Source organism: Trachypithecus francoisi, unplaced genomic scaffold (genome assembly GCF_009764315.1).
Source record: "Trachypithecus francoisi isolate TF-2019V2 unplaced genomic scaffold, Tfra_2.0 Lachesis_group16, whole genome shotgun sequence".
Taxonomy (NCBI): domain Eukaryota; kingdom Metazoa; phylum Chordata; class Mammalia; order Primates; family Cercopithecidae; genus Trachypithecus; species Trachypithecus francoisi.
In genome coordinates this window covers 80,526,415-80,550,442 of record NW_022681461.1, presented here as the reverse complement: position 1 = coordinate 80,550,442, position 24,028 = coordinate 80,526,415, and the positions used below count along the sequence as shown (strand labels likewise).

At 43.7% G+C, this 24,028-nt stretch overlaps 2 protein-coding genes across 3 annotated transcripts in view; both read left to right on the top strand.

The window, feature by feature from the left end:
* Nucleotides 1-21,017, top strand: part of FKTN (fukutin) — a 93,403-nt gene extending 72,386 nt beyond the window's left edge. The window contains exon 13 of the mRNA XM_033237911.1: nucleotides 20,938-21,017. Coding sequence (XP_033093802.1) covers nucleotides 20,938-20,951 — 14 coding nt within the window. The 3' untranslated portion in view covers nucleotides 20,952-21,017. The remainder of the gene's footprint in view (nucleotides 1-20,937) is intronic.
* TAL2 (TAL bHLH transcription factor 2) lies at nucleotides 14,247-21,551 on the top strand. Of its 2 annotated transcripts, none has more exons than XM_033237913.1 (2): nucleotides 14,247-14,307; nucleotides 20,938-21,551. In XM_033237913.1, exon 2 carries the CDS (start codon nucleotides 20,948-20,950, stop codon nucleotides 21,272-21,274), a length of 327 nt encoding a protein of 108 aa, XP_033093804.1. In that variant the 5' UTR covers nucleotides 14,247-14,307; nucleotides 20,938-20,947; the 3' UTR covers nucleotides 21,275-21,551. The 2 variants fall into 2 exon arrangements, with proteins under 2 accessions (XP_033093804.1, XP_033093805.1); XM_033237914.1 differs by lacking the exon at nucleotides 14,247-14,307 and adding an exon at nucleotides 14,314-15,059.
* The last annotated feature ends 2,477 nt before the right edge of the window (nucleotides 21,552-24,028 follow it).

Below are 24,028 nucleotides of genomic sequence, written 5' to 3'. Positions count from 1 at the left end.
GGTAGATGTTATCACCCCTTGTTTTGCAGATGAGGAAGCTGCAATTTAGAGGTAACACAGATCTTAAATCCTTGTTTTCTGACTTGAAATCCAGTGGCTACTCACTCTGCCAATTCTACTTAACTGTTGATCTGAAAAAAAAAAAAAAAAGAAAATTTTTTTGTTATTACTTAAAACCAGCCTCTTATACTGAAAGTGAGAAGGATCACTCTACCCAATATTAAGGTTTATTATATAGCTATAGTAATTGTTATGGGCTGAATTGTGTTCCCTTATATCCCTCAAAATTATTATGTTTAAGTCCTGACCCCAGTATTTCAGAATGTGACTGTGGTTGGAGATAGAGCCTTTAAACAGCTAATTAAGGTAAAATGAGGTCATATGGGTGATTCCCAATTCACTGGTGACTAGAGGAGTCCTTAGAAGAGCTTAGGACAAGGAGAGGCACAGAAGGAGAACCACGTAGAGACATAGAGAAGATGGTCACCTACAAGCCAAGGAGAGGATCCTTCAGAAGAAACTAGCCCTGCCAGCACCTTAGCCTTGGACTTCTAGTTTCCTAAACTGTGAGAAAATAGATTTCTACTGTTGAAACCACTCAGCTATGGTATTTGGTTATGGGAGCCCTAGCAATCTAATGCAGTAGTCAAAGACAGTATGTTTTGGTAAAAGGATATGCACATAGATCAGTGAAACAAAATAAACCAGAAATTGACCCATATGAACATGTCCAACTGATTTTTTACAAAAGTGCAAAAGCAATTCAGTGGAGGAAAGACAGTCTGTTTTTTTTTTTCCCTCTTACAGACAGGGTCTCACTGTGTCGCCCAGGCTGAAGTGCTGTCATTGTTCACTATAACCTTGAGCTCCTTGGGCTCAACCAATCCTCCCGCTTCAGCCTCTCAAGTAGCTAGGACTACAGGTGCATGCCACCACACCCAGCTATTATTTTATTATTTTCTGTTGTTATTGTTGACACGGAGTCTCATTATGTTGCCTAGGCTGCTCTCAAACTCCTGGCCCCAAGCTATCCTCCACCTTGGTCTCCCAAAGTGCTGAGATTGCATGAGCCACCACACCCAGCCAAGATAGACCTTTCAACAAATGGTGCTAGAGCAATTGGACATTCATAGGCAAAAAACAAACTCAACTTGAATGAACCTCACACTTTGTACAAAAATGTACTTAAAATGGATCACATGCTTAAGTGTAAAATATAAAACTAAACCCTTTTGGGAAAAAAAATAGGAGAAAATCTTCATGATCTAGGGTTATGCAAAGCATTCTTTCTTCGACTTGACACCAAAAACACAATCCATAAAAGAAAAATTGATAAATTGGACTTCATCAAAATTAAAAATTGCTGCTCTGCAAAAGCCCACATGTAAGAGCTGAAAAGTCAAGCTACAGACTAGGAGAAAAATATTTGCAAACTATGTATCTGACAAAGGACTAGTACCTGGAATATATAAAGAACCTGAATACTCAGCAGTTTTTTGAAAAATTCAATTAGAAAATGGGCAAAGACATAAACAGACATTTCATTGAAGAGGATATACAGATGGCTAAGAAGCACATGAAAAAGATGTTCAACACCATTAGCCAGGGAAATGCAAATTACAACCACGAGTTATCATTGCATACCTATTAGAATGGCTAAAATTAAAAATAATGATAACACCAAATCTGCTAGTTGTTTCTTTTATGATTTTCTTTTTTACTGTGTACTGCGCACCATTGTTTTCACTGTGATTTTACTAAAGAGTGTCCTTAAACATTTTATAAACATTCGTAATAGGTAACACTCTTCATAATAAAAAGGAATAACCTTGTCTCAATTTTTGGAAGACAGGTTTTTAGATTTTTGTTTTTGATTTTCCTCCAATTCTTTGTTGATTTACTTTGTCATTTTAATAACCCTCTTTTTATGATTTATTTTCTCTTTATTATTCCTTTGTGTTCTTTGAGTTTTCTTTAATTAGCTTTATCAGTAAAGCCCTTTAGCAGCTGGTACTATTGTTCATAGTTCTCTGCAACTTTATCAGTAGGGCTTTTACAGCCTAAAACTTCTAAATTCAAATTTTTTCTTCCGTTGAAAATCTCAATAATTTGGAGGATGTTTTCTAGTGAATTTTGCAGGAAAGGTAATTGAGTGGCCAATGTTCTGAAAATGTTATACCACCAAATGTCTTTCAGATGTCTTAGAAGATGACGGTCTCATAGTTGAAGTGTGGAAGAGTTTGTTTTGCAGCCCAGACTGGGCAACCCTCTAATCCAGCCAGATCCTGCTTAGCAGAAAAAAATTTCTGGCATGTGACCTCATAAACAAGGGAAAAGCTCTCCTTTTAGGATTATGTCTTCTCTTATCATCCCACTTGTAATTTGTTAAGAGCCATCTTTTTCCCCATGTCTTAGTGGAAGACAGAGAAGTATCTAGAGCATTCTGTGGTGCTGCAAATGATCTATCTGTAGCCACTAGCCACATGTGACTACTGAGTATTTGCAATGTGGCAAGTGTAACTGAATAACTAAATGTGTACTTTAATTTTAATTAATTTAAAACCAGTAGCTAGCATATTGGACATTGCAGATCTAGAGGGTTTTATGGGATCAGCAAGGGTTTTGGATTTGTAGACTGGAATCCAGAGTCCTCCACAGCCTAGTTTTGTGATCTTGGGCTAGCTATTCCACTTCTGATTTCTGAATTTTTTTTCAACTAATGGGGCTAAATTAATACCTACCTTTCAAGGTTATTAAAAGAACTGTAAGAAATCTGCAGTATCTGGCACACTGCTCAGTACATGGTAGATGCTCAGTGAATGATAACTATTGTTAATATTATGTTCACATGGTTTTACATCTGCCTTTGGCGTAAATCCTATAAGCTTGAATTTTCCTGATAATCCTGTGTAATAATTTTTCTGTAAAACTGGTATTTCAGATCCCTCCTGGGTAGAGGCCCTATCCTGAGCACCATTGATAAGAAGCGACCCTGGCCTCAAGAGCACAGGTACAAGGCCTGTTCTTTGGGGAGAGAGTATGTGAGGTTAAAACATAACACTTAATGGAATTGAGTCTCAAGGACCAGGCTTAGGCAAGGAGACAAAAGTCCTAGACTTTGCAGATGGTCATCTGAGCACACAAGGCTAGAAAAAAGCTCCAGGAAGGAGGACAGGGTCTGGGTAATGAGGTTCAGCTGAGTCTTAGGACTTGTAGAACAGAAAATTTGAATAAATGAAGAAAGAAAACATTCCTGAATAAGAAGAGTCAGTAAATTCACAGAATAGACTTTACGGGACAGTGAATAAGACCATCTGCCGTATGGATAAATAGTGAAACAAAAACAACTGGAAAAGTGGGGAAGGAGCAGACTGCAGGAAATGAGGGGACTGAATATTCTGCTATGAAGTTTGGATATGAGAGAAAAAAGTTTTGGATAGGAGCATCGTGCTTTCAATAAACACTTCTGACCTGGTTACTGCTCACCAGATCTGTCCTAAGGGTGAGGTTCAACAAACATTCAGGAAACCCCTTCAAGGACAGAGCAGGGATTTGGGAGAATTCAGATTCACCGAGACTGACCCTAGAGACCCTAGAACTCGGATAGTTGCAGGGACAGAGGATAGAAACTTAGCCAGATGGGCATAGGACCCTGGATGGTTTAAGTAAGGTCACTCCTAGGAATTCGCAGTCAGTGCTAGACATGGGCACGAGGAGTCCAGGGTCAGGAAGCGCTTGAGGCCAAGCGAGCAGGGGACAGTTTGGAGACGGTCTGGGAAGTGGAGCTCAAGAGTAGCACTGCAAACCACAGAAAGGGAGTGTGATAGGACAAGAGTATGCGGGGTTAAAACATAACGCTTAATGGAATTGAGTCTCAAGGACCAGGCTTAGGCAAGGAGACAAAAGTCCGAGACTTTGTAGCTGGCCATCTGAGCACCCAAGGCTAGAAAAAGCTCCAGGAAGGAGGACAGGGACCAGGTAATGAGGTTCAGCTGAGTCTTAGGACTTGTAGAACAGAAAATTCGAATAAATGAAGAAAGAAAACATTTCTGAATAAGAGGATAGTCAGTAAATTCACAGAATAGGCTTTATTCTGTGAATAAACCCTCTGTTTATCCAGAGGGTTCCAGGGAATTAGAATAGGCCTTTGAGAGCGAAGACAAAAGCTCATGAATTGGGCCAGGAGAGCCAGTGAGATTCTAGGCTGTGGGGAAGACACGAAGGCAATTTTTGGAACACAGCAGAGGAGTGGAGACCAATAGTCAGTGCTAGACCTGGGCACCACAATACGGGCAATGTGAGAGATGTGGGAAAGAGGCTGGAGCCATTCCTACACCTGTTGCTTCGGTTAGAAACTAAGACAGGATAGACTTTTCACAAGGTGATACCACAGAGCATAACTGGAAGCTAGGGAGAACAGAAGCCAGGAAGGGAGATAAGCTTAGTGGTGATTTTAAATTGTGGGTCTTAACTTAGTCCTCATGTCCCTATTATCTGTTCACCTCTGGAGACGGTGGGCTCCAAGGGGTAAAAAGTAATTGCTCTAGTTGCACTAGGAGAGTAGTTTGTGCTAGCCACTGACCTTCTACCTTACCTTTACCTCTACGAGAAGACTTGGGACTCCAGTGGCTTTCTGGACCATAATAAAAACAAGGCCAGGCCAAGGTCATCTTGTCTTCACTCTTCCTCATTTCCACCCAGACAGATTCTGCTGCCTGGGTAAGAGAGCTCAGGCAGGGACTGCTGGCTGAGGAGGCCTGGGCAAGCCTATAATCCCAGCAGAGAGCACAGGGACAGTGAGTGGGAGAGGAGCCAGGCACAGGTTGTATCTTGTTAAACCAGTCTGCATCAGCTCCAGTGTAAGTCTCAGAAACAGATCTGAAACCCCAGCTGGTAACCTATTTAGTTCAGGCAATGTGCAAAGAAACCATATCCCCGCCAGCTAAAAAAGCTCTTGGGTAGTGCAGAAGTATCTGTTATGAAAAGCAAAAGTAACAACAGTGGTGGGAAATTAAGGTTTCCTCTGTGTGTTTTTGTGTTGGTTGCATTTGAGGTGACATCCTCTAATTTTCCTAAGCACAGTGGGGCCTCCTGGAAACATCTGCTGGATTTAAGGAGTAAGGCGATGCCTCCCTCATCCTCCGGTGTGTGTATTTGGTTTGGGATTTGTCAGTCTGGGAAGCTGAGGGCTCTGGGCAGCTTGACCTGGCAGATTTCCCCCACTTGGCTGAAAAGCAGCCTACGGGGCAGAGGCCCCTCCCCAGCTCAGCCCTGCACCTTCACTCTCAGCGCCTGGAGCTGCGGCCTTTTATTTCCAGTCTGGTCCCCAGGGAGCTGAGTGGGCAATGAGGACAGCTGATAAGCCTGACAGTATTGACTTTATGGGGAGCGTTCCATGAATTTACTTTCTGCAAGTAGGCTGCACTCTTATCTGCTGCCCACAGAGCATCTAAATCCTCATCTAGGAAACCCATTGATGAGTCATGTCCGTTACACAAAGACCAGAGACTAAAGAAGGAAAGGGGAATTCCATCCGCCCCTTTCTCTCCTCCAGTACCTGGTCCTGCCCACCCCAACACCTCCCCTCGCTTTCCCCACTGCGTGTGGGTTTTTTGGCTGAACATAGAAACATAGCTCCAGGCCTGCGGAGTCAAGGCCAAGCCAGGCTGGTCTTGAGAGGTCGACAGCTGGGCACACCCAAGGCTGTGTGTCCCTCTAACTGGTCACTATGGGAAGCTCACTTGAAGTAGTTGTGTGGCCGCTTTATGCTGCAATAGTCAACATTTGCTCTGGACAGAAATACCCTCACGGCTTTAACGCCAGGTGTCTTGGAGATGAAATGTGGGTGTGTGGGTGTTACCAAGGGGTCCTGGGTCTGGGGTGCTGGAGAATGGACGTTAAATGTAAGAGAAAGGCCTGATGCGCCACAGAAGTTTTTCTTCCCCCTCTGGCTTCTCCTTCATCCAGTCCTGGGCTCTGTTTCAAATATTAGAAAAAAATAAAAGCTTCTTAGCAGCACAGAAACTAAGTAACTTGAAGGAGAGAGGTGGCAGCCAGAATGCTGGATTGGGCAGAGGAAAGAAAAAAACGGAAAGTACCCTTTGGCAGAAATTAGAGGCATGTGTTTAGATTCGCCATCTAGCTTTCAGATAGAGTTTTTTTGGTAGTAAATATAAAATGAAATCTATGTATTGAGTACCTTTGGTTTCATTAGATGACTGTTAGCACCACTTTTTAGTATTTATTCCAAAGCACTAACTTTCCATACATTAGCTCACTGAATCTTCACGATAACCCATGAGATGATATTTCTAAGTTATAGCTGAGGAAATTGAGTCTGGGATAAGTTAAGTAAGTTGCTCAGGATAACAACTATAATAGCATCAAAGCAAGGATACAAACGCCAGCCAGTCTGACTCCAAAGCCAAGTCAAAGGTCTTCTCTTAGCTGCCACACTAAACTGCCTGCTATTTGGCATTTTTCAATATCTTATCTCAGTTCACAGCCAATCAATGAGTATTTATTATTCCCATGTTTTAGGAAACAGGCTCAGCAGGATACCACCACCTGTCCAGGGCCACAAAACCAGTGTGTATCAGAGACTCTGGGCCACAGTGTCTAGCGTCTCTCCTAAAGATCTCACCCCGCTGGTGCATTGCCCACTGCTCAGGCAGATGTGGGCCACATCAGTGCATGTCTCCCTTCCGGGTCCCCTGGTTTCCTGTGTCACCTGCTTTCACCTGCTGCTACTTGCTTGATAATTTTCTTATTTGAAGGAGGTTGGAATGAGGGAGGCAGGAAGAGCCTGGGAGGATGGGAGCTGTTCACAGTTGCTCTGTGGGCCCTGTGAATGGAGTAGTATGAACATCCATGAGAATTTGCAGCTTCTGCAGGCTCTGGAAAGATGTCTGTCTAAAAACCACTAGTAAAACTGAGTCAGCCATATGCTCGTTTCTTTTAGTATATGTTTTAGTATTTGACTTCTTTGGGAGAAATAATTTTTTTGTTTAGGATAACTTGTTCTGTAACTTTTTAATTAATATTTATAATTTTTCATATTGAATAAGAAAACCTGGGTGAAATGCCTAGCGTGACACCTAGCACTTAAGGTTGAATAATTGGGGCAGAGGATTAAGTTCCTGGGCCAGAGTTGATGCTTAATGTCAACCCCCTCCTCAAGTCAAGCCATCATCTCCTCTTGCCTGCATTGCTTTCATGGCATCCTAACTAGTCCCCCCACCCCACCTCTTCTCTTGCCCCTCTCCATGTAGCAGACAGAATATTCTCTCCTTCCTGAAAAACAACCAGGTCAGGCACGGTGGCTCACACCTAAAATCCCAGCACTTTGGGAGGCCGAGGCGGGCAAATCATGAGGTCAGGAGATCGAGACCATCCTGACTAACACGGTGAAACCCCGTCTCTACTAAAAATACAAAAAATTAGCTGGGCATGGTGGCAGGCGCCTCTAGTCCCAGCTACTCGGGAGGCTGAGGCAGGAGAATGGTGTGAACCCGGGAGGCGGAGCTTGCAGTGAGCTGAGATTGCACCACTGCCCTCCAGCCTGGGTGACAGAGCGAGACCCCGTCTATGGCCTTGGAAACATTTACCTCACAGAAGCAAGCTATGAGTCTGCTGACAGAAAGCAGGGCAGACTGGAGGCAGCTGTCTGAAGAAATACGAGCTTTCTTGCATTCATTCAACAAATATCTGATCAAGCAGCTTTTATGTGCAGTGAGCACAATTCCTGGGGTCTAGTGATTACAGAAACTAAGTCTTTGTCCTCATGAAGTTTATAATGTAGCAAGTAAACTAGAATGAGATTTGTTTTGAAGAATTCAACATGGAGGTGGGGTCTCCTTTAAAGAAAAAAAAGAGAGAGTTAAAATAATTGAAATTTATCAAAAAGAGCTTCTTATGACCAAGAGTCACTCCCACGCACCCACAAATTAAGTATAAAGAATGAGCACAGTTTAATTTGGCAAATGCAAATTTAGAAGCAGAGGTGGTAATATGAATATAATAAAATGAAATTCATGGCAAAAAGCAAGACATTTTATATTGATATAGGCTACAATCCTCTAAGTCAATAAAAAAAAAAGTTATGAGTCTTTATGCTTCAAAAGCAATTCATCAAAAGATGTAAAGATCTAAAGCAAACACTCCCAGAAAAACAAAAAGAACAGACACAAAATAGTAAAGGGAGATTTTCACACAGTGCTCTCTTGAATAGATCAAATAGACCAAAACTTCCAAGAATATAGCTTTATTTAATGGATGTGTAAAAAGACATTTGACCATTCAAACAGAGAATATACCTCCTTTTCTAGTACCTGTAAAACATTTATAAAAGTGGAATATATGTTTTAATCAAAGAGAAAATTCTCAAGAAATATCCCAATGCAAAAAACATGTAGGGCATATATTTCACTACACTGCAATAAAATTAGAAACTAATAGCAAATGGTTGCCAAAAAAATACAAACAAGAAAATTTAAAAACACTTACTAAAAGAAAAATAAGCAACAGACATTAGAAACCAATGACAATGATACTACAAATGGAAACGGGATATCCCCAAAGGTCTATCAGAAGAAAGTTCACAGCCTGGAGTGCTTTGCTTACTAACAGAAAGAGTAAAAATAAATAAGCATTCAATCCAAGAGTGGTTGAGTGGAGAGGAAATAAAATAAACGTAAACAAAAGAACAGATTTAATAAAGATATAGCAGAAAGTATATTTGAAAAAGCAAATCCCAGAGCTAGTTTTTTTAAGAGCAATAAAATGAACAGACTTTTGCAACACTGATCAAGAATGGAGGGAGAAATCATAAACACATAATATGAGGCATGAGAAAGGGGATAAAACAAATACAGAGATTTTAAAAAGTAACTGAATAACTGTATATAACACTCTACTAATGAATCTGAAAAGGTCCAAATTTATATGTCAAAGTACCAAAATTAAGGAGAGAACACGTGAAGGAACAAAACCTACCTAGAAGGATTTACCAGTAAATTAAATATCAAGAACCAGCTAATTCATGTTTCATAAATTAACGGATGCATGTACAATAGGTGGATGGAAGAAGGGATGAATAAATGACTGGATAAACGGAGATATGGATGGATGAATAGGGCCTCAATACATAGAACTGGAGATTGGTAAAGGGGCCAAGAATGGAGGAGGGAAGAAGAGAGTTTTATGAGTGGCTAAGGCTGAGGCTTGACCTCCAGCCAAAACAATCTTGGCCCACACCCACTCGGCCTGGCAGAAATCCCTTCCAAAAGTCCTAGGTTTGGACCATGGCCGTGGCTGACTCCTGTAATCCCAATGCTTTGGGAAGCCAAGTCTGGAGGATTGTTTGACCCCAAGAGTTCAAGATCAGCTTGGGCAAGATGGCGAAATCCTGTCTCTACTTTTATGAATAAAATATAAAACAAATCCCAGGTTTGGTCTTTCCTGACATTGACAAGCCCTGCATACAGGACTAGAAGGCCAGTCATCACAGGCTAATCCAGACAGATCAATTAAACCAGGAGAACCAGAAAGCCTGACAGTGTCCAAGCTCTGCTAGTGACCTGCCCTTCCCTCCCCAGCCCTCTGTTTCCTCCCCAGGAGCTCGCAGGTGCAGTCTCTCCAGGGGGCGGTGAGAGCCATGAATAGTAAGGGTTTTAGCTCAAGCACACAGAGGCGTTTAGCTGCCCAAACCTAATCCCCCAATAATCGGCTTATGTAAATTCCTACTTCAACCCCTTCCCCTGCAGGTCCTAGCCCCGAAATTCTCTGTATTGGGAGACTGGCATGGGAGAGGACCCATCATTCTGAAGGATCACTCTTAGTGGAATGATGCAGCAAAGGTTGTTTCCCCTGCTTCTAAAAGTATAAAACCAACAATAACATTTAAGAACGTTTTGAAAAGGGAAAAACCATCAACCCTGGTCCTAGGATGTCAACACAGTCGTGCTCCTTTCTCTGTAGCCCTTGTCCTTTCTCTGAGTCCTTGTCCACTTCCACACAGATCCTATTTGACAGCTTATTGCTTCGTTTAGCATCATCCATTTCCAACCTTGCTATTCTGTTACAATGATTCTTTTTCTCAGCTGTAAAATATGCCATTGAAAAAAATATTATCACCTTACAGTTTTTGGCTAAGGTGAAGATTAATACAGGTTATTGCTTCAAAATGTAACATTTGCTGTATTAGAACTGCCATATAGGGAGAACAGAGGAGCAGAAAGAGGAGCAAATCAGGGAAGCTTGTTGCAAATATTAGTTTTTGTAGTTGTTGTTTGTTTGTTTTTCTTTTTTTTTTTTATTAGGAAATTTTTTTTTTTTTTATACTTTAAGTTCTAGGGTACATGTGCATAACGTGCAGATTTGTTACATATGTATACTTATGCCATGTTGGTGTGCTGCACCCATCAACTCGTCAGCACCCATCAATTCATCATTTATATCATGTATAACTCCCCAATGCAATCCCTCCCTCCTCCCCCCTCCCCATGATAGGCCCCAGTGTGTGATGTTCCCCTTCCCGAGTCCAAGTGATCTCATTGTTCAGTTCCCACCTATGAGTGAGAACATGCGGTGTTTGGTTTTCTCTTCTTGTGATAGTTTGCTAAGAATGATGGTTTCCAGCTGCATCCATGTTTGTTTGTTTTTCGAGATGGAGTCTCTGTTGCCCAGGTTGGAGTGCAGTGGCGTGATCTTGGCTCACTGCAACCTCTGCCTCAAGCAAAGTGATTCTCATGCCTCAACGTCCCGAGTAGCTGGGATTACAGGTGTGCACCACCACACCTGGCTATTTTTTGTATTTTTAGTAGAGATGGGTTTTCACCATGTTGGTCAGGTTGTTCTCAAACCCCTGACCTGAGATGATCCACCTGCCTTGGCCTCCCAAAATGCTGAGATTACAAGCATGAACCACCGCACCTGGCCTTAGGTTATGTTTCTAAAGATTCCTTTTTACCAACTAATTTTCCCCAATCCACCCTCCAATCCCTCTTCTGTACTGCCACCAGAATGAGTCTTGCAACCTGTAACTAAACATACTATTCCCATGTTCAAAGCACACAGTTGTATTTGTCTGGGCTGCCCTCTCCTCCACCCCTACACTTGTATTATAATTCCTACCCAGTCTTTACCCCCTTCCACTGGGCACCCAGCAGTCAGAGCTCCTGCCCTGGACAGTGTACTTTTAGATGGCCCTGCTCTGGCCCTTCTCCAGTGCTCACCCAACCCCCATGCCCCACCTTCTAGAACATATTCTGGGAATCTGGGACCCCTGAATTTCTGTTCAAATGACCATGAGCCCATTTCCAGGGCCTGGATAAGGCTATTCCTTAGGCCCATGTGGGCTGGGAGTTCACATCATGTTCACAAGACCCTTCACAGAAAAGGACAGAGCTAGTGGGTGGGAAAAGAATGGGGATGGGGATGGAGTCTCCATTTGTACCCTTATCATGGCCCCCACAAATGGCAGAGCCACCCTTGCTTCAAGGCCTAGTTTAAATGCCATCCATCCCATGAGTAACCTCTGATCCCCCAGCTAGAACCTTCTACCTCTCTATCCCTAACTCTAATTTCACACTCTCTCGCATTCAGGACTGTCTGTCTTATATTAGTCATGTTGTCATGTCTTCTCCCTTCCAATAGCTGTTAGTACCTTGAAAATAGATACACAGCTTTCCTGACCTTCATGCCCAGCTCCCCATCCTACCCCACTCCCCGCCTACCACCATAACCTAGTAATTTATGCAACACCATTTATAATGAAACTGTATTGTTTCTTTTGGAGGTGGGTAAGATGGGTGGTGGTGTGACAACCCCAAAGTCTCAGTGACTTACAACAATAAAGATTTATTTCTCACTCATGTTATATGGTTGGTTGCGCGTTTGCTCCATGGTGTCCAGTCTGCACGAGCAACCCCAAACCTAACTTTCTTATGGCTGAGCCGATCCAGCAATCCCAACTGGAGTCTTGCTCTATCCCCAGGCTGGAGTGCAGTGGCACGATCTCGGCTCACTGCAACCCCTGCTTCCCAAGTTCAAGCGATTCTCCTGCCTCAGCCTCCTGAGTAGCTGGGATTACAGTCATGCGCCACCATGCCCGGCTAATTTTTTACTTTTTTCAGTAGAGATAAGGTTTCACCATGTTGGCCAGGCTGGTCTTGAACTCCTGATCTCAAGTGATCTGCCCGCCTTGGCCTCCCAAAGTGCTGGGATTACAGGTGTGAGCCACAGCGCCGGGTCCAGCAATCCCTTGTAAAGCTTCTGCTCCATCATGATCAACGTTAGGGCTGTTCACACTCTATTTGCTGATGCAAGTTGTATGGTCAAGCCTGGCAATGGGGCAGAGAAGTATAGTTCCTCCACTTACAGGGAGGTGCTGCCAATCACATGGCAGTGAGTGGGGCTATATTATCCTCTCCCAGGGAAGGGAGCCAATCGTTGTTAACAATAATACAGTGGACCACAATAAAATTTACAATATACCAACTGTGTGCTAGGCATACTGCTAAATGCTTTACCTACCTTTTTCTCATTTAGTCCTCACAATTCTGTCATTGTCCCCATTTTACAGATAAGGACTAAGGCAAGCATAAATTCTATAATTTGCCTAGGATCACAAAAGTGAATAGACAAGGAATTTCCACCTGGGTAATGTAACTCCAGAGCCCTTTGCTCTTATCCACTAAGCTGCAATGTATTTGTGAATTTATTGTGCCAGGTCCTATACCAGAACTTTCAGAAAGAGTGGTACCTGGGAATTCATTACTTATTCATTCATTAATTAACATTTGATGAACACCTATTCACTGGGAGTAGATGAGGTGGAGAAAGGCAGAGAAGATAAATAAGTAAATATTACTAAGTGGGGATAATGTTAAGAAGAATAAAACAGAAGGATGAAGACTCTGTGTGTGAAGGAACAATTTTATTTATTTATTTATTTTAAAGAGATAAGGTCTCACTATGTTGGCCAGGCTGGAGTGTTGTGGCTATTCACAGGTGCGATCATCGTGCACTACAGCCTCAGACTCCTGGCCTCAAGCTATCCTCTTGCCTCAGCCTCTGGAGTAGGTAGGATTACAGGCTCACCACCACGCCAGACAGACGGTGCAATTTTAGATATTGTGGTCAGAGACTTCACTGAGAAGGTGCCATTTGAGTAAAGACCTAAAGAATGTCAGCTCCTTGAGGGCAAGGACTTTTATCTGTTTTATTTGAAGTTGTGTCCCTAGGAACTAGAACAGGGCCTGGTTCATCGTAAGCTCTCAGTAATAATGTGTTGAACGAATGAAAGGAGGTTAGGGAGGGAATGGTGGATAACTTGGGGGAAGAGTGTTTAAGGCAGAGGAAACAGTGAAAAGGCTCTGAGGAAGGAGAGTATCTGGTGAGTTCCTGAAACAACCAAGAGACCAAAGTGGCTAGAGCTGAGTGAGCCCCGGGGAGAGAAGAGACAGACAGCTCAGAGGGATAAAAAGATATCTCTGGGCCCATTATAAAGGCTTTGGCGTAAGTCAGTGAAATGGAGAGCCACGGCGGGATTTTGAGCAGAGAAGTGACCAGAATCTGACTTGTGCTTTCATAGCATCATTCTGGATGATGTTGGAGAATAGACAGAAAGAGGCAAGTCCAGAAGCAGGAAGACCAATTAGAAGTCCCCTCCCTCACTGAAATAATCAATATTAGTGCTGGGCACTGTGCAAACTGAAATGAATAAATTCGGGAACCTACCCAGTACAGTGACTTAAATTCTGCTGTGCATCTTAATCTCCTGAAATACTTAGGTTTTAAAAATACAGATTTCAGACCCCACCCCCACCTCCAAAAACTCCTGGTTTCATGGGTTTGGGTTGTGGGTGTTGGGATCCTCCTTCTCCACCTGTGATTATGAAGCAAGCGGTTCCTGAACTCCAGTTAGAGGCTCACTGGGGCTTCATGAGCATCTGATGAATTAACAACGGATACGGACTTTCCCAGGGTTGAATGCGTTGGAGAAGGAGGTTAGTAAGCGGCTCCCCCAGCACAGGTGGGTAGCAGGACCCCATTACCGCCCCCAAGCCTCACACAAGGCGGGGCTCTCCTTCCTCCCTTGCTCCCTTTCCAGGGCACAAGAGAGGGCTGGTCCCAGGAAGCTAGGGCGCGGGGAGCGGGGAGGAACCGGTGGGAGTCCCTGTCGGGAAGGGGCCCCCGGGCCCCGCGAGACAAAGGGCGGTGTCCTATAAAGGCGGCGGCGGCGCGGCTTCCAGGCGAGGGCGCACACGGCCGGCGAGGGCGACGGCGCGGGCTCTTAGCGAGGAGGTGCGTGGACTCCGGGGGGACGTGGGCGCCACCAGGGCCGGGCTCGTGGGCCTGCGGGTCTCTCGCTGAGTCACACTCACCCGGGGGAGCAGGAGTGCGGCCGAGACTTGGTAGCAGCCACCGAGCCAATTCGGTGGGAAGACCCGGGGACCTTCCGCGGGGCAGGGGCGGTGGCTCGGCTCCGGGGGTGCTAGCCCGACTCTCTAGCGTGTTGGCGGGGCCGCGCCGCTTTTATGCGTGATGCCACAGACTCCCTTATACCGCGCCCGACAGCGCGTCTCCCAGAGGCCTTAAAGGAGCTCGCGCGTCCCTGAGCGACTCCGGGACACCTGGCAGATTCGAAACTTCAGCCACGAGATGCTTTCCTGGACTCCCTAAATAATTAGTCATTAGGCAAGGCAATGGTTTGCAAGGGGGAGCAAACGTTATAAAAAGAAAAAGGGAAAGGCCTGGAAGCGAAGCGGACAAGGCAAGAAGGTTGGGCAGGGTATTCGAGGTGCGTCCAGGCTGCACGGTGCAGGGATTGGGTGCATCTTAGAACAGGTGGCTCCCCCAGCGTGAGGCTACTGTGAACGGCGCTGAAGAGCAGAATTCATACTGTGTGCTGTTGATTAAATATATCAACATGCAGAGTTGTGTGAGAAAAGTGACTTGCATAATATATATGGTGATTTTAAAGGATGTGTGTGTGTATGTGTGATACACACACCAAACTGGCTGCGGCTGGGGAGTGAGACCGAGTAGCTAAACAGGTAGGGAGCCTTTTATGCTTTACTTTAGGCACATGTGTATGCTTGATTTTTTTTTTCTTAAATGAGTTTGTATTACTTCTATACTAACTTCAAAAGGCAGAGCTGTGCCTCATATTGGAGGTTAAGCACTGTTCCCCAATCTAACTATATAAACCACCCTTCATGGCGAATATTTTCACTTACTTTCAAGAGAAAGGTGAAAGAAGAGACAAATGCAGCGGACCAAATGCCAGGAAGATAAATTTAAAGCTGAATGAAGAAAGAGCTGCATGTGTGTGAATGCCTGGGACAGGCCCCCCAGTGTTAGCCATGAGCCTGTGCTGCACACTTGCTGGTGAACCCGCGCTTCGTGTCCAGGAACCCCTGGCACAAAAAGTAGCAGCTCCTATTAGGGGCATTGGTCACCTTGCGGGAGTGTGTCCTTCTTTTCTTTGCTAATGTGTTACCTTCAGTAGCGACAATATAAACAGAGGATTTATGCATATCTATGTTCCTGGTGTTTCTACCTGACTTTCCTCCAACCCAGGCATTCTTAACCTGGGGTACCCAACCCGCATCCACCCAGGGATGTAGAGATTAAATTCAGGGGTGCTATAAATTTGGATGGAGAAAAATTACATCTTTACTTCCACTAACCTTTCATTTAAACATAGCATTTCCTTTATTTATGAATGTGGGTAATAAACTGTAGTAGTATTAGCTGTGGTGGTGAATTTGTCACCAATAGAAATCATAGATGCATGCATTTCATGTCACAGATGTTGCAGATCTTTTGAAAACATCATTTACATATCACTTTTTAGAGATTATCGTAATAAGTCTAGTTATTTAATGTGTTAAATATGAAGCACATGCATTGCTATATTGTATTTTATTTTAATAACTACTAAATATAATTGGTTATTTTCTGTGTCTATGTATTTTAATTTATGGACTTAAAATAATTATTCTGAGATGAGAACCAAAGCCTTTCTACTTTCTGTATTTAAAAATCATTGTTCTGAAAATGAATCTGTCCCTAGGCTTCCCCAGACTCCTAAAAGGGTCCATGGTACAAAAAAGGTTATGAACCCTGACCCGGCAGGAGTCCCCAATGGTGACGTAAATGCATCAATATCCAGGCCTCGGACACAGGCTATACCACTGATTCCCTGTGTGGCCTAAATGCTTCACCTCTGTTTTGGCATCTATCAAATGTTCTCTGATTCTGTGGCATCTAGTCTAATTTTTTTTTTTAGCTCTTACATTACTCTGAGATCACGATTAGCAGCAATCAGTCCTTGCGACTGGAAAAACACTAAATGCAGTTTTCCTTTGATTTAATAAGTACTTCAGTAATTTTCCAGTGACCTCTACTTTGAGCTTTTCCAGCTTGTTAAACCACTGATTTCTGTTTCCCCTTTGGAGAAGGAGACGAACACACTTGAGGATAAATCAACAAGGAATGATTAAGCACCTCCTAGGATGGCAGACTACATTTTAGAAGCCGGTTTTCTCTGTTTTTTTTTTTTTTTTTTTTTCTGTCTGTTTCTAGTACAATAGGATAGAGCCCTCTTGGAAAAGAACACCACAGTTAGTTTATCCTGCTTAATCTTTTTTCCTCCCAGCTTGAAAAAGACCCCCCATGGGACTATGGTTGACTTAGTGAATGAGCTAAACCGTCTTTTGACAAGAGAAGCATGAATGTAACTTTGCTGCCACAATCCTGGCCAGCGTCAGTGTGAACAAAACTAGATAGTTTTCTACCTTAAAATCCCCTTGATTCAGGTTCAAACTTTTATATTTTAGGTATCCTTGGGTATAGTTCTGACAACACTCAAGTTTTCATTGTAGAACCAAAGGTCAGATTATTCAGAAATGACTTAGGTTAGATAAAAGGCAATGGGGCCAGACATGGTGGCTCATGCCTATAATCCCAGCACTTTGGGAGGCCAACACAGGTGGATCACCTGAGGTTAGGAGTTTGAGACCAGCCTGGCCAACGTGGTGAAAACTCATCTCTACTAAAAATACAAAAAGTAGCTGGGTGTGGTGGTGGGCACCTACAATCCCAGCTACTTGGTAGGCTGAGGCAGGAGAATCACTTGAACCAGTGTGACAAAGTTGCAGTGAGCCGAGACTACGCCACGGGAGGCAGAGGTTGCAGGGAGCAACAAGATTGGCCACTGCACTCCAGCCTGGGTGACAGGAGCAAAAAAAAAAAGGAAATGGACGGGGCATTGTAGCATTTCTGAGTAGAATGAGGTCCTGGGGATCACCTGGCCCACCCCTTTCAGTTTTGGAAGGCTACCTGGTCTGTCTGGGAGCCCGCTAGAATGCCTGGTTAGCTGCTGCTTCTCTGCTCCTGCAGTCGCAGTGCTTCCCTCACACGTTAATACAATCAGCCAGCTCCTCAGCACTCAGCAGCAAGCACAATACCTGGCTCGCAGTATAGGCAAATGTTGGTCCCAAAGCTTGGAGTGCATAATATTGTAATTGGTCCGTGGGTCCAACTAGGAATGTCTCCAGGGAGAGAGGATGTGGGTGCAAACGGACAGTGGGGGGAGCTGGAAGCCATGCGGTGACCTTGTGCTGCTGTGCTTCCAGTTCACCATGAATTCTCAGGACAGCACTGGACTCTCCAACCCAGACACAAGCAGAAAAGGCAACAAGAAAGGAACTGGGATGGGGAAATGTCCAGGGGGCATAGAGGTGATTGAAAAATGCAGTTGGTGCAGTGGTTCTCCCATAATCCCAGCAATTTGGGAGGCTGAGGCAGGAGGATTGCTTGAGCCCAGGAGTTCCAGGCCAGCCTGGGCAACATAGTGAGACCCTCTCTCTACCAAAAATAGTTTTTTTAAAAAAGAACAAAAAGAAAGAAAAATGCTTTTCTTTGCAACAATGATGCTTTCCATGTGTATAGGGAGGAAATTGCTACATTTATTTAGCATCTGTGTGCCAGACACTTTATAATGCATTTCGTGTAATCCTCACCAAAGTCCTGCTAATGGCTGTATCTCCCTCCGTTTTCCAGAGAAGAAAACCGAGGCTTCAAGAAGTTAAACGATAACTAGGACATTGAGAGCAGAGATTCAAAGCTGGGTGTTTCTGCTCTAAAGCCCATAAGCATTTAAAACATTTCTTCTATTATGAAGCAAATAATACATGAATAATGTATTATAAAAATATAAAACAGCTGGGCGCAGTGGCTCACGCCGGTGAGCATCTCTATGCGCCCCGGACGTTTCCCCATTCCAGTTCCTTTCTTGTTGCCTTTCCTGCTTGTGTCTGGGTTAGAGAGTCCAGTGCTGTGCTGAGAATAATCCCAGCACTTTGGGAGACCGAGGCGGACAGATCATGAGGTCAGGAGATTGAAACTGTCCTGGCCAGGATGGTGAAACCCCTTTTCTACCAAAAGTACAAAAAATTAGCTGGACCTAGTGGCGTGCGCCTGTAGTTCCAGCTACTAGGGAGGCTGAGGCAGGAAAATCGCTTGAACCTGGGAGGCAGAAGTTGCAGTGAGCCGAGATTGCACCACTGCACTCCAACCTGGCAACAGAGTGAAACTCCATCTCAAAAAAAAAAAAAAAAAGAAAGATATATATAAAACAATACAAAAAAAGAATAAAACACCACAAGTCTCTCTTTTTTCTCTTCTCCCAATCTACTGTCCTTCCCCAAGGAACCACTGTTGACAGTTTGGCCTGAATCCTTCCAGGTTTTTGCTGTACACACACACACATACACACACTCCCCCATATATTCCTGTAAAGTGAACCAAAAGAGCACATAAAGCTCAGACCTTCTCTAATGCGTGACAACGTCTTCAGTAGGAAGAAAATGATAAATTACAACATTTACTTTTCTCTGTTTTATTTGTAGAGATAATAATTGCAATCATTAATTTTTTTTTTTTGAGACAGTCTCGCTCTGTCGCCCAGGCTGGAGTGCAATGGTGCGATCTCAACTCATTGCAACCTCCACCTCCTGGGTTCAAGTGATTCTTCTGTCTCAACCTCCTGATTGGCCCTGACTACAGGCATGCGCCACCACGCCCTGCTAATTTTTTGTATTTTTAGTAGAAACGGAATTTCACCGTGTTGGCCAGGCTGATCTTGAACTCCTGACCTCAGGTGATCTGGCCCCCTTGGCCTCCCAGTGCGCTGGGATTTCTGGTGTGAGCTACTGAGCCCCGCCAATCATTAAATATTTATTGAACCTTTACTATGCACCAGACACTGAGCTAAGGTATTTTATGTGTATCATTTTATGCGTCCTCACAATGATGCAGTACTCCTGAACTGCTCTTTACTTATGAGGCATTTGAAACACAGAGAGGTTAAGTAGATTGCTCAAGGTCACACAGCTAGGGGGAGTAGAACCAACAGCCAAACCAGGGTTCTGGCCTTGGAGCGAGCCTGTGCTCTTGACCACCATGCACATGGTTCCACTGTTGGCTGAGTTATGTGAAGACTCCTGTAGAGTCAGGGCTTGGTGGTAGGAGAAGATCTGACCTGCTCTTTAAAGAAATAGGGAAGTAGAGAGGGGAGAGGAAATTCAAGGAACAGAAAATGACACCGTGCAAAAGGGTAGAGTTGGGAATATTCATCAGTCTTTGGAGGAACTAGAAAGGGCCCAGTGCCCAGAGGAGCTGAGTGTGGAGCAGGCAGCAGACCCATAGCAGTAAGCCAAGAACATCAGACTGCCTGGGGCTGGACCTTGGCTTGTTTGCCAGTGCCTCCCAAGTGTTCCTATTAGCACATGTTAATCCAAGCCGCCTGAAAAAAGGGGCCCATGCCTCTAGGAGTGAAAAATGGCTGCATGATGCTTGGCAGTATATGATGATAAACCACTAGACTCGGAAAGGTTATCCAGTGCAGCCCTGAAGAGGCCCAAGTATCTTCTACAGAATATATGCCAGAGAAGCACTCCCACCTGCCCCTTGCCTTTTCATTTTTGTGAGACTAAACACCCCCACTTCTGTTCTTCGTACAACAGGGTTTCAAGACCCTTCATCACTCTGTTCCTGCTCCTCTAAATATAGTCCAGTCTGGATATTTTAGCTCTTACAGAGAGGGCCTGAATCCTCCCAGTGAGGTCCGCCAGCTAACAAGAGAGCTGTATTGTCTTCTCTATTCCAAATTTGATTTTATTAATGAAACCTAGAATCATTTTCTTTTTTTACTTCATTCTGAGAACACACTGTTGGTTCATACTCAACTCTCTGTTGGTGACCCGGCGTGGTGACTCACGCTTGCAATCCCAGCACTTTGGGAGGCTGAGGCAGATAGATCACCTAAGATCAGGAGTTTAAGACCAGCCTGGCCAACATGGTGAAACCCCGTCTCTACTAAAAATATAAAAACTAGCCAGGCATGGTGGCAGGTGCCTATATTCCCAGCTACTCTGGAGGCTGAGGCAGGAGAATCGCTCAAACCCGGGAGCTGGAGGTTGCAGTGAGCTGAGATCGTGCCATGGCACTCCAGCCTGGGTAACAGAGTGAGATTCCAACTCAAAAAAAGAAAAAAGAGAAAACGAACTTTCTATTGGCCAAACATATATTGTATTCACACATAAACTCAATCGATATTGCACCTGATTCTGAACAATTAGGAAGAGTTGGTTATGAAGGAAGAAATAGGAGTCTTGGGACAAAGTAATCTTTCAACTGGAAGCTTCAAAACAGCCAGGGAGAAAAAGCTGAAGGGTGTTGTTCTCACCTTCCCCTGTCGTCTACTACATTTTTTTCTCTTGTCAAAAAACCTGAAAATGAGGAAATGAATCATCTAAGCTCTGAGTCAAGAAAATCTAACATCTCAGGTTCTTGGCAGGACATGTGATAACAATCAGGCCTCTTATAAGATACTGGCCCTGAGGGCCATTTCTCTTTCCATCTCAGGAACTCAAACATGACCAGGAAGATCTTCACAAATACCAGGGAGCGGTGGAGGCAGCAGAATGTCAACAGCGCCTTTGCCAAGCTGAGGAAGCTCATCCCCACTCACCCTCCAGACAAAAAGCTGAGCAAAAATGAAACGCTTCGCCTAGCAATGAGGTATATCAACTTCTTGGTCAAGGTCTTGGGGGAGCAAAGCCTGCAACAGACAGGAGTGCCTGCTCAGGGGAACATTCTGGGGCTCTTCCCTCAAGGACCCCACCTGCCAGGTCTGGAGGACAGGACTCCGCTTGAGAACTACCAGGTTCCTTCACCTGGCCCAAGCCACCACATTCCTTAGTGTGGCTCTTGGCTGTCATCTCCCAGGGCAGCACTTGCTCAGAAGTCACTGCCTGTGGACAGACTTTTGCATGTTCCAGAGCTGACTTGATGATAACTTGTGAAGCATGAATTTTAGCTTCCTGGGAGGTGGCTCAGGCACAGCTGCAGGGAGCTGAAAGGAGCCAGGAGGAATGTCACTTGTGAGCTGTCACCCCCGAGATGTCAGGTAGAGCCGCCTACCTCTGCCTATTTTAAATCCAGGTTCTGAATAAGACTTTTGGAGAAAAAATTCTAAGTAAAAAAAAAAATGGTTGAAAATCATTGTTTACTCAATGTCTTCAGTTATAAGAAAGAAGTTTTCTCATAACGGATCTCAGATGAATAAGTAGAATATACTGCCTTCAGAACATATTTTAAAGTTTGTTTTGAAAAATGAGATTTGATCAAGGGTGAACAAAATAAATTTAAGATTGATGGGCTGGGCACAGTGGCTCACGCCTGTAATTCCAGCACTTTGGGAGGCTGAGATGGGCAGATCACCTGAGGTCAGGAGTTCGAGACCAGCCTGGCCAACATGGTGAAACCCCGTTTCTACTAAAAATACAAAAATGAGCCAGGTGTGGTAGTGTGCACCTGTAATCCCAGCTACTTAGGAGGCTGAGGCATGAGAATCGCTTGAACCCAGGAGGGGGAGGTTGCAGTGAGCCAAGATCATACCACTGCACTCCAGCCTAGGCAACAGAGTGAGACTCAGTCTCAAAAAAAAAAAAAAAAAGTTTTCTCATAATGGATCTCAGATGAATGAGAGTAGCAGCGTATACTTCCCTCAGAACAGATTTAAAGATGGTTTTGAAAAATGAGATGTATTTGATCAAAGGTGAACAAAATAAATCTTAAGATTGATGAATAGAAAGATAACCCCTGCAGAAACCAACCTGGGAGACTTGCGGGAAAAATCTGTGGAGAAAAGACATCTCCGCCCCCAGCCCTGACTACGGTGTGGGGATTACAGGAATGCAGCAGAGATATGTGGAACGGTTCTGTGTCCTTTCAACTGTGAAAGTGTGAGGTGCTACTGGTGCTGAGCCATTTGTACATAGGTGATTTCTAAAGTCAAATAGTGGATTATATCTGTGAGAGGAAAGGACTGGATAATTTATGTGTTAGAGCTCATAGTTTTCTTATGAAAAACAGTTAGCTGAAGCAAGTTAGCTAAAGCCTTCGTTTCACATGTCATGCATTAAAACGTTTCACTCAGCCTGAACTCCTGCTGATTTAAGACCTGTAAAATTCAATTATGATTATGAAAATCCAAACATTACCATTTAACGACTCATTTAACAGAGAGCTTAGTTTAAACAAAACATTTAGAGTAAACAATAGAAATGTAATACCAGACTCTAATGAACTAATGAATTTGTAATTTGTCTTCTTTGCTATGGAGCATTAGCTGTCTCCAAAAAAAAAAAATTTTCTCATAATGGATCTTAGATGAATGAGTAGCATATGCTTCCCTCAGCACAGATTTTAAAGTTGGTTTTGAAAAATGAGATGTATTTGATAAAGGGTGATCAAGCTTAATCTTAGGCTGGGAGGACTGGTACCCAACAAGTCAATGAAATAGCACGGATCTGGCAGAATCCATCACCATATGCCACCCTGATGATACTTGGAGTCAAAGATAAATCCCATAGTTGAACCTGGAATACAAATAATGTCATTTGATTATCTCTGGGACATTTTCTTTCCCCAAAGTTCTTGACAGTACATTGGTTTTAAAACGTTCTGAACCATAGGTAGGAAATTGATGGATTTGAGATTAGGGATTTCCAGTGTATACACAATGGAGGAATTTAAATTTCCTGCCACTCAGAAAGAAGGTGTTTTACTTGTGAAAGGTTGAAATGAGCCTCCTTGGTGTGGTGATTGGAAGAAAGCTGGATGAAACTCTTACAATCTCATTCCCCTGAAATAGAAAGGTCATTATGTCATTAAACTCTATACAGTTTTCATACTTGTAACACAATGCATTTATCTGAACCAGTAAGATTTCCTTCTAGGCCCTTTATTTAAACTGCATTTTGTCAGCTTCTCCACGGACCCAGCATAGTCCAGGGAAACACATAAGCAAAGAGATCAAAATGGTTTCCCTGAATGTGCATTTTTGTTCCTCACTAGCTTATGTGGACACAAGCTTACCCCCAAATTACCAGGTGATAGTACATTTCAAAGTTTTGATGACAGTTGTCCATTAACATCACTCTCTCATCTGAAATTAAATCAAAATAACACCTTTCGCGGTATTTTTCTATCAGCTTTGTTTTAACATGTTGCCAAGGAAAGTGTAGAGTATCTCTTTGCCTAGATATAGGATTTTGCCCCTCTACCCAGGATGAGTCCACTTTTCTGCTGCTGGGGCCATGATCTGTGTCAAAGGGGGCCATGATCTTCTTTGACAAAGAGGGCCTTTCCACTGAAATGTAACAGAGTGCTCCTGAAAAGTCATGAGGAGATCAAGTTCTCATTAACCTATGTGAGGGGGATATCATTTAAAGAAATCTGGCAAATAATCCTATAATAAATAAATGAACCTTTAAATCATTAATTTATGTAATTCACCTCCTAAATGATTTCTTTTGCCTGCTTGCATTTTTGTACACCAAGTCGTGTTTGGTTAAAGCTACTGTTAAGCCAGGTGTGTTGGCATGTGCCTGTAGTCCCAGCTACGTGGGAGGCTGAGGTGGGAGGACTGCTTGATAATAGGAGTTTGAGG

Excerpts from the sequence above, each read along its gene's own strand:
- TAL2 (XM_033237913.1), top strand. The coding sequence starts at position 20,948 with ATGACCAGGAAGATCTTCACAAATACCAGGGAGCGGTGGAGGCAGCAG.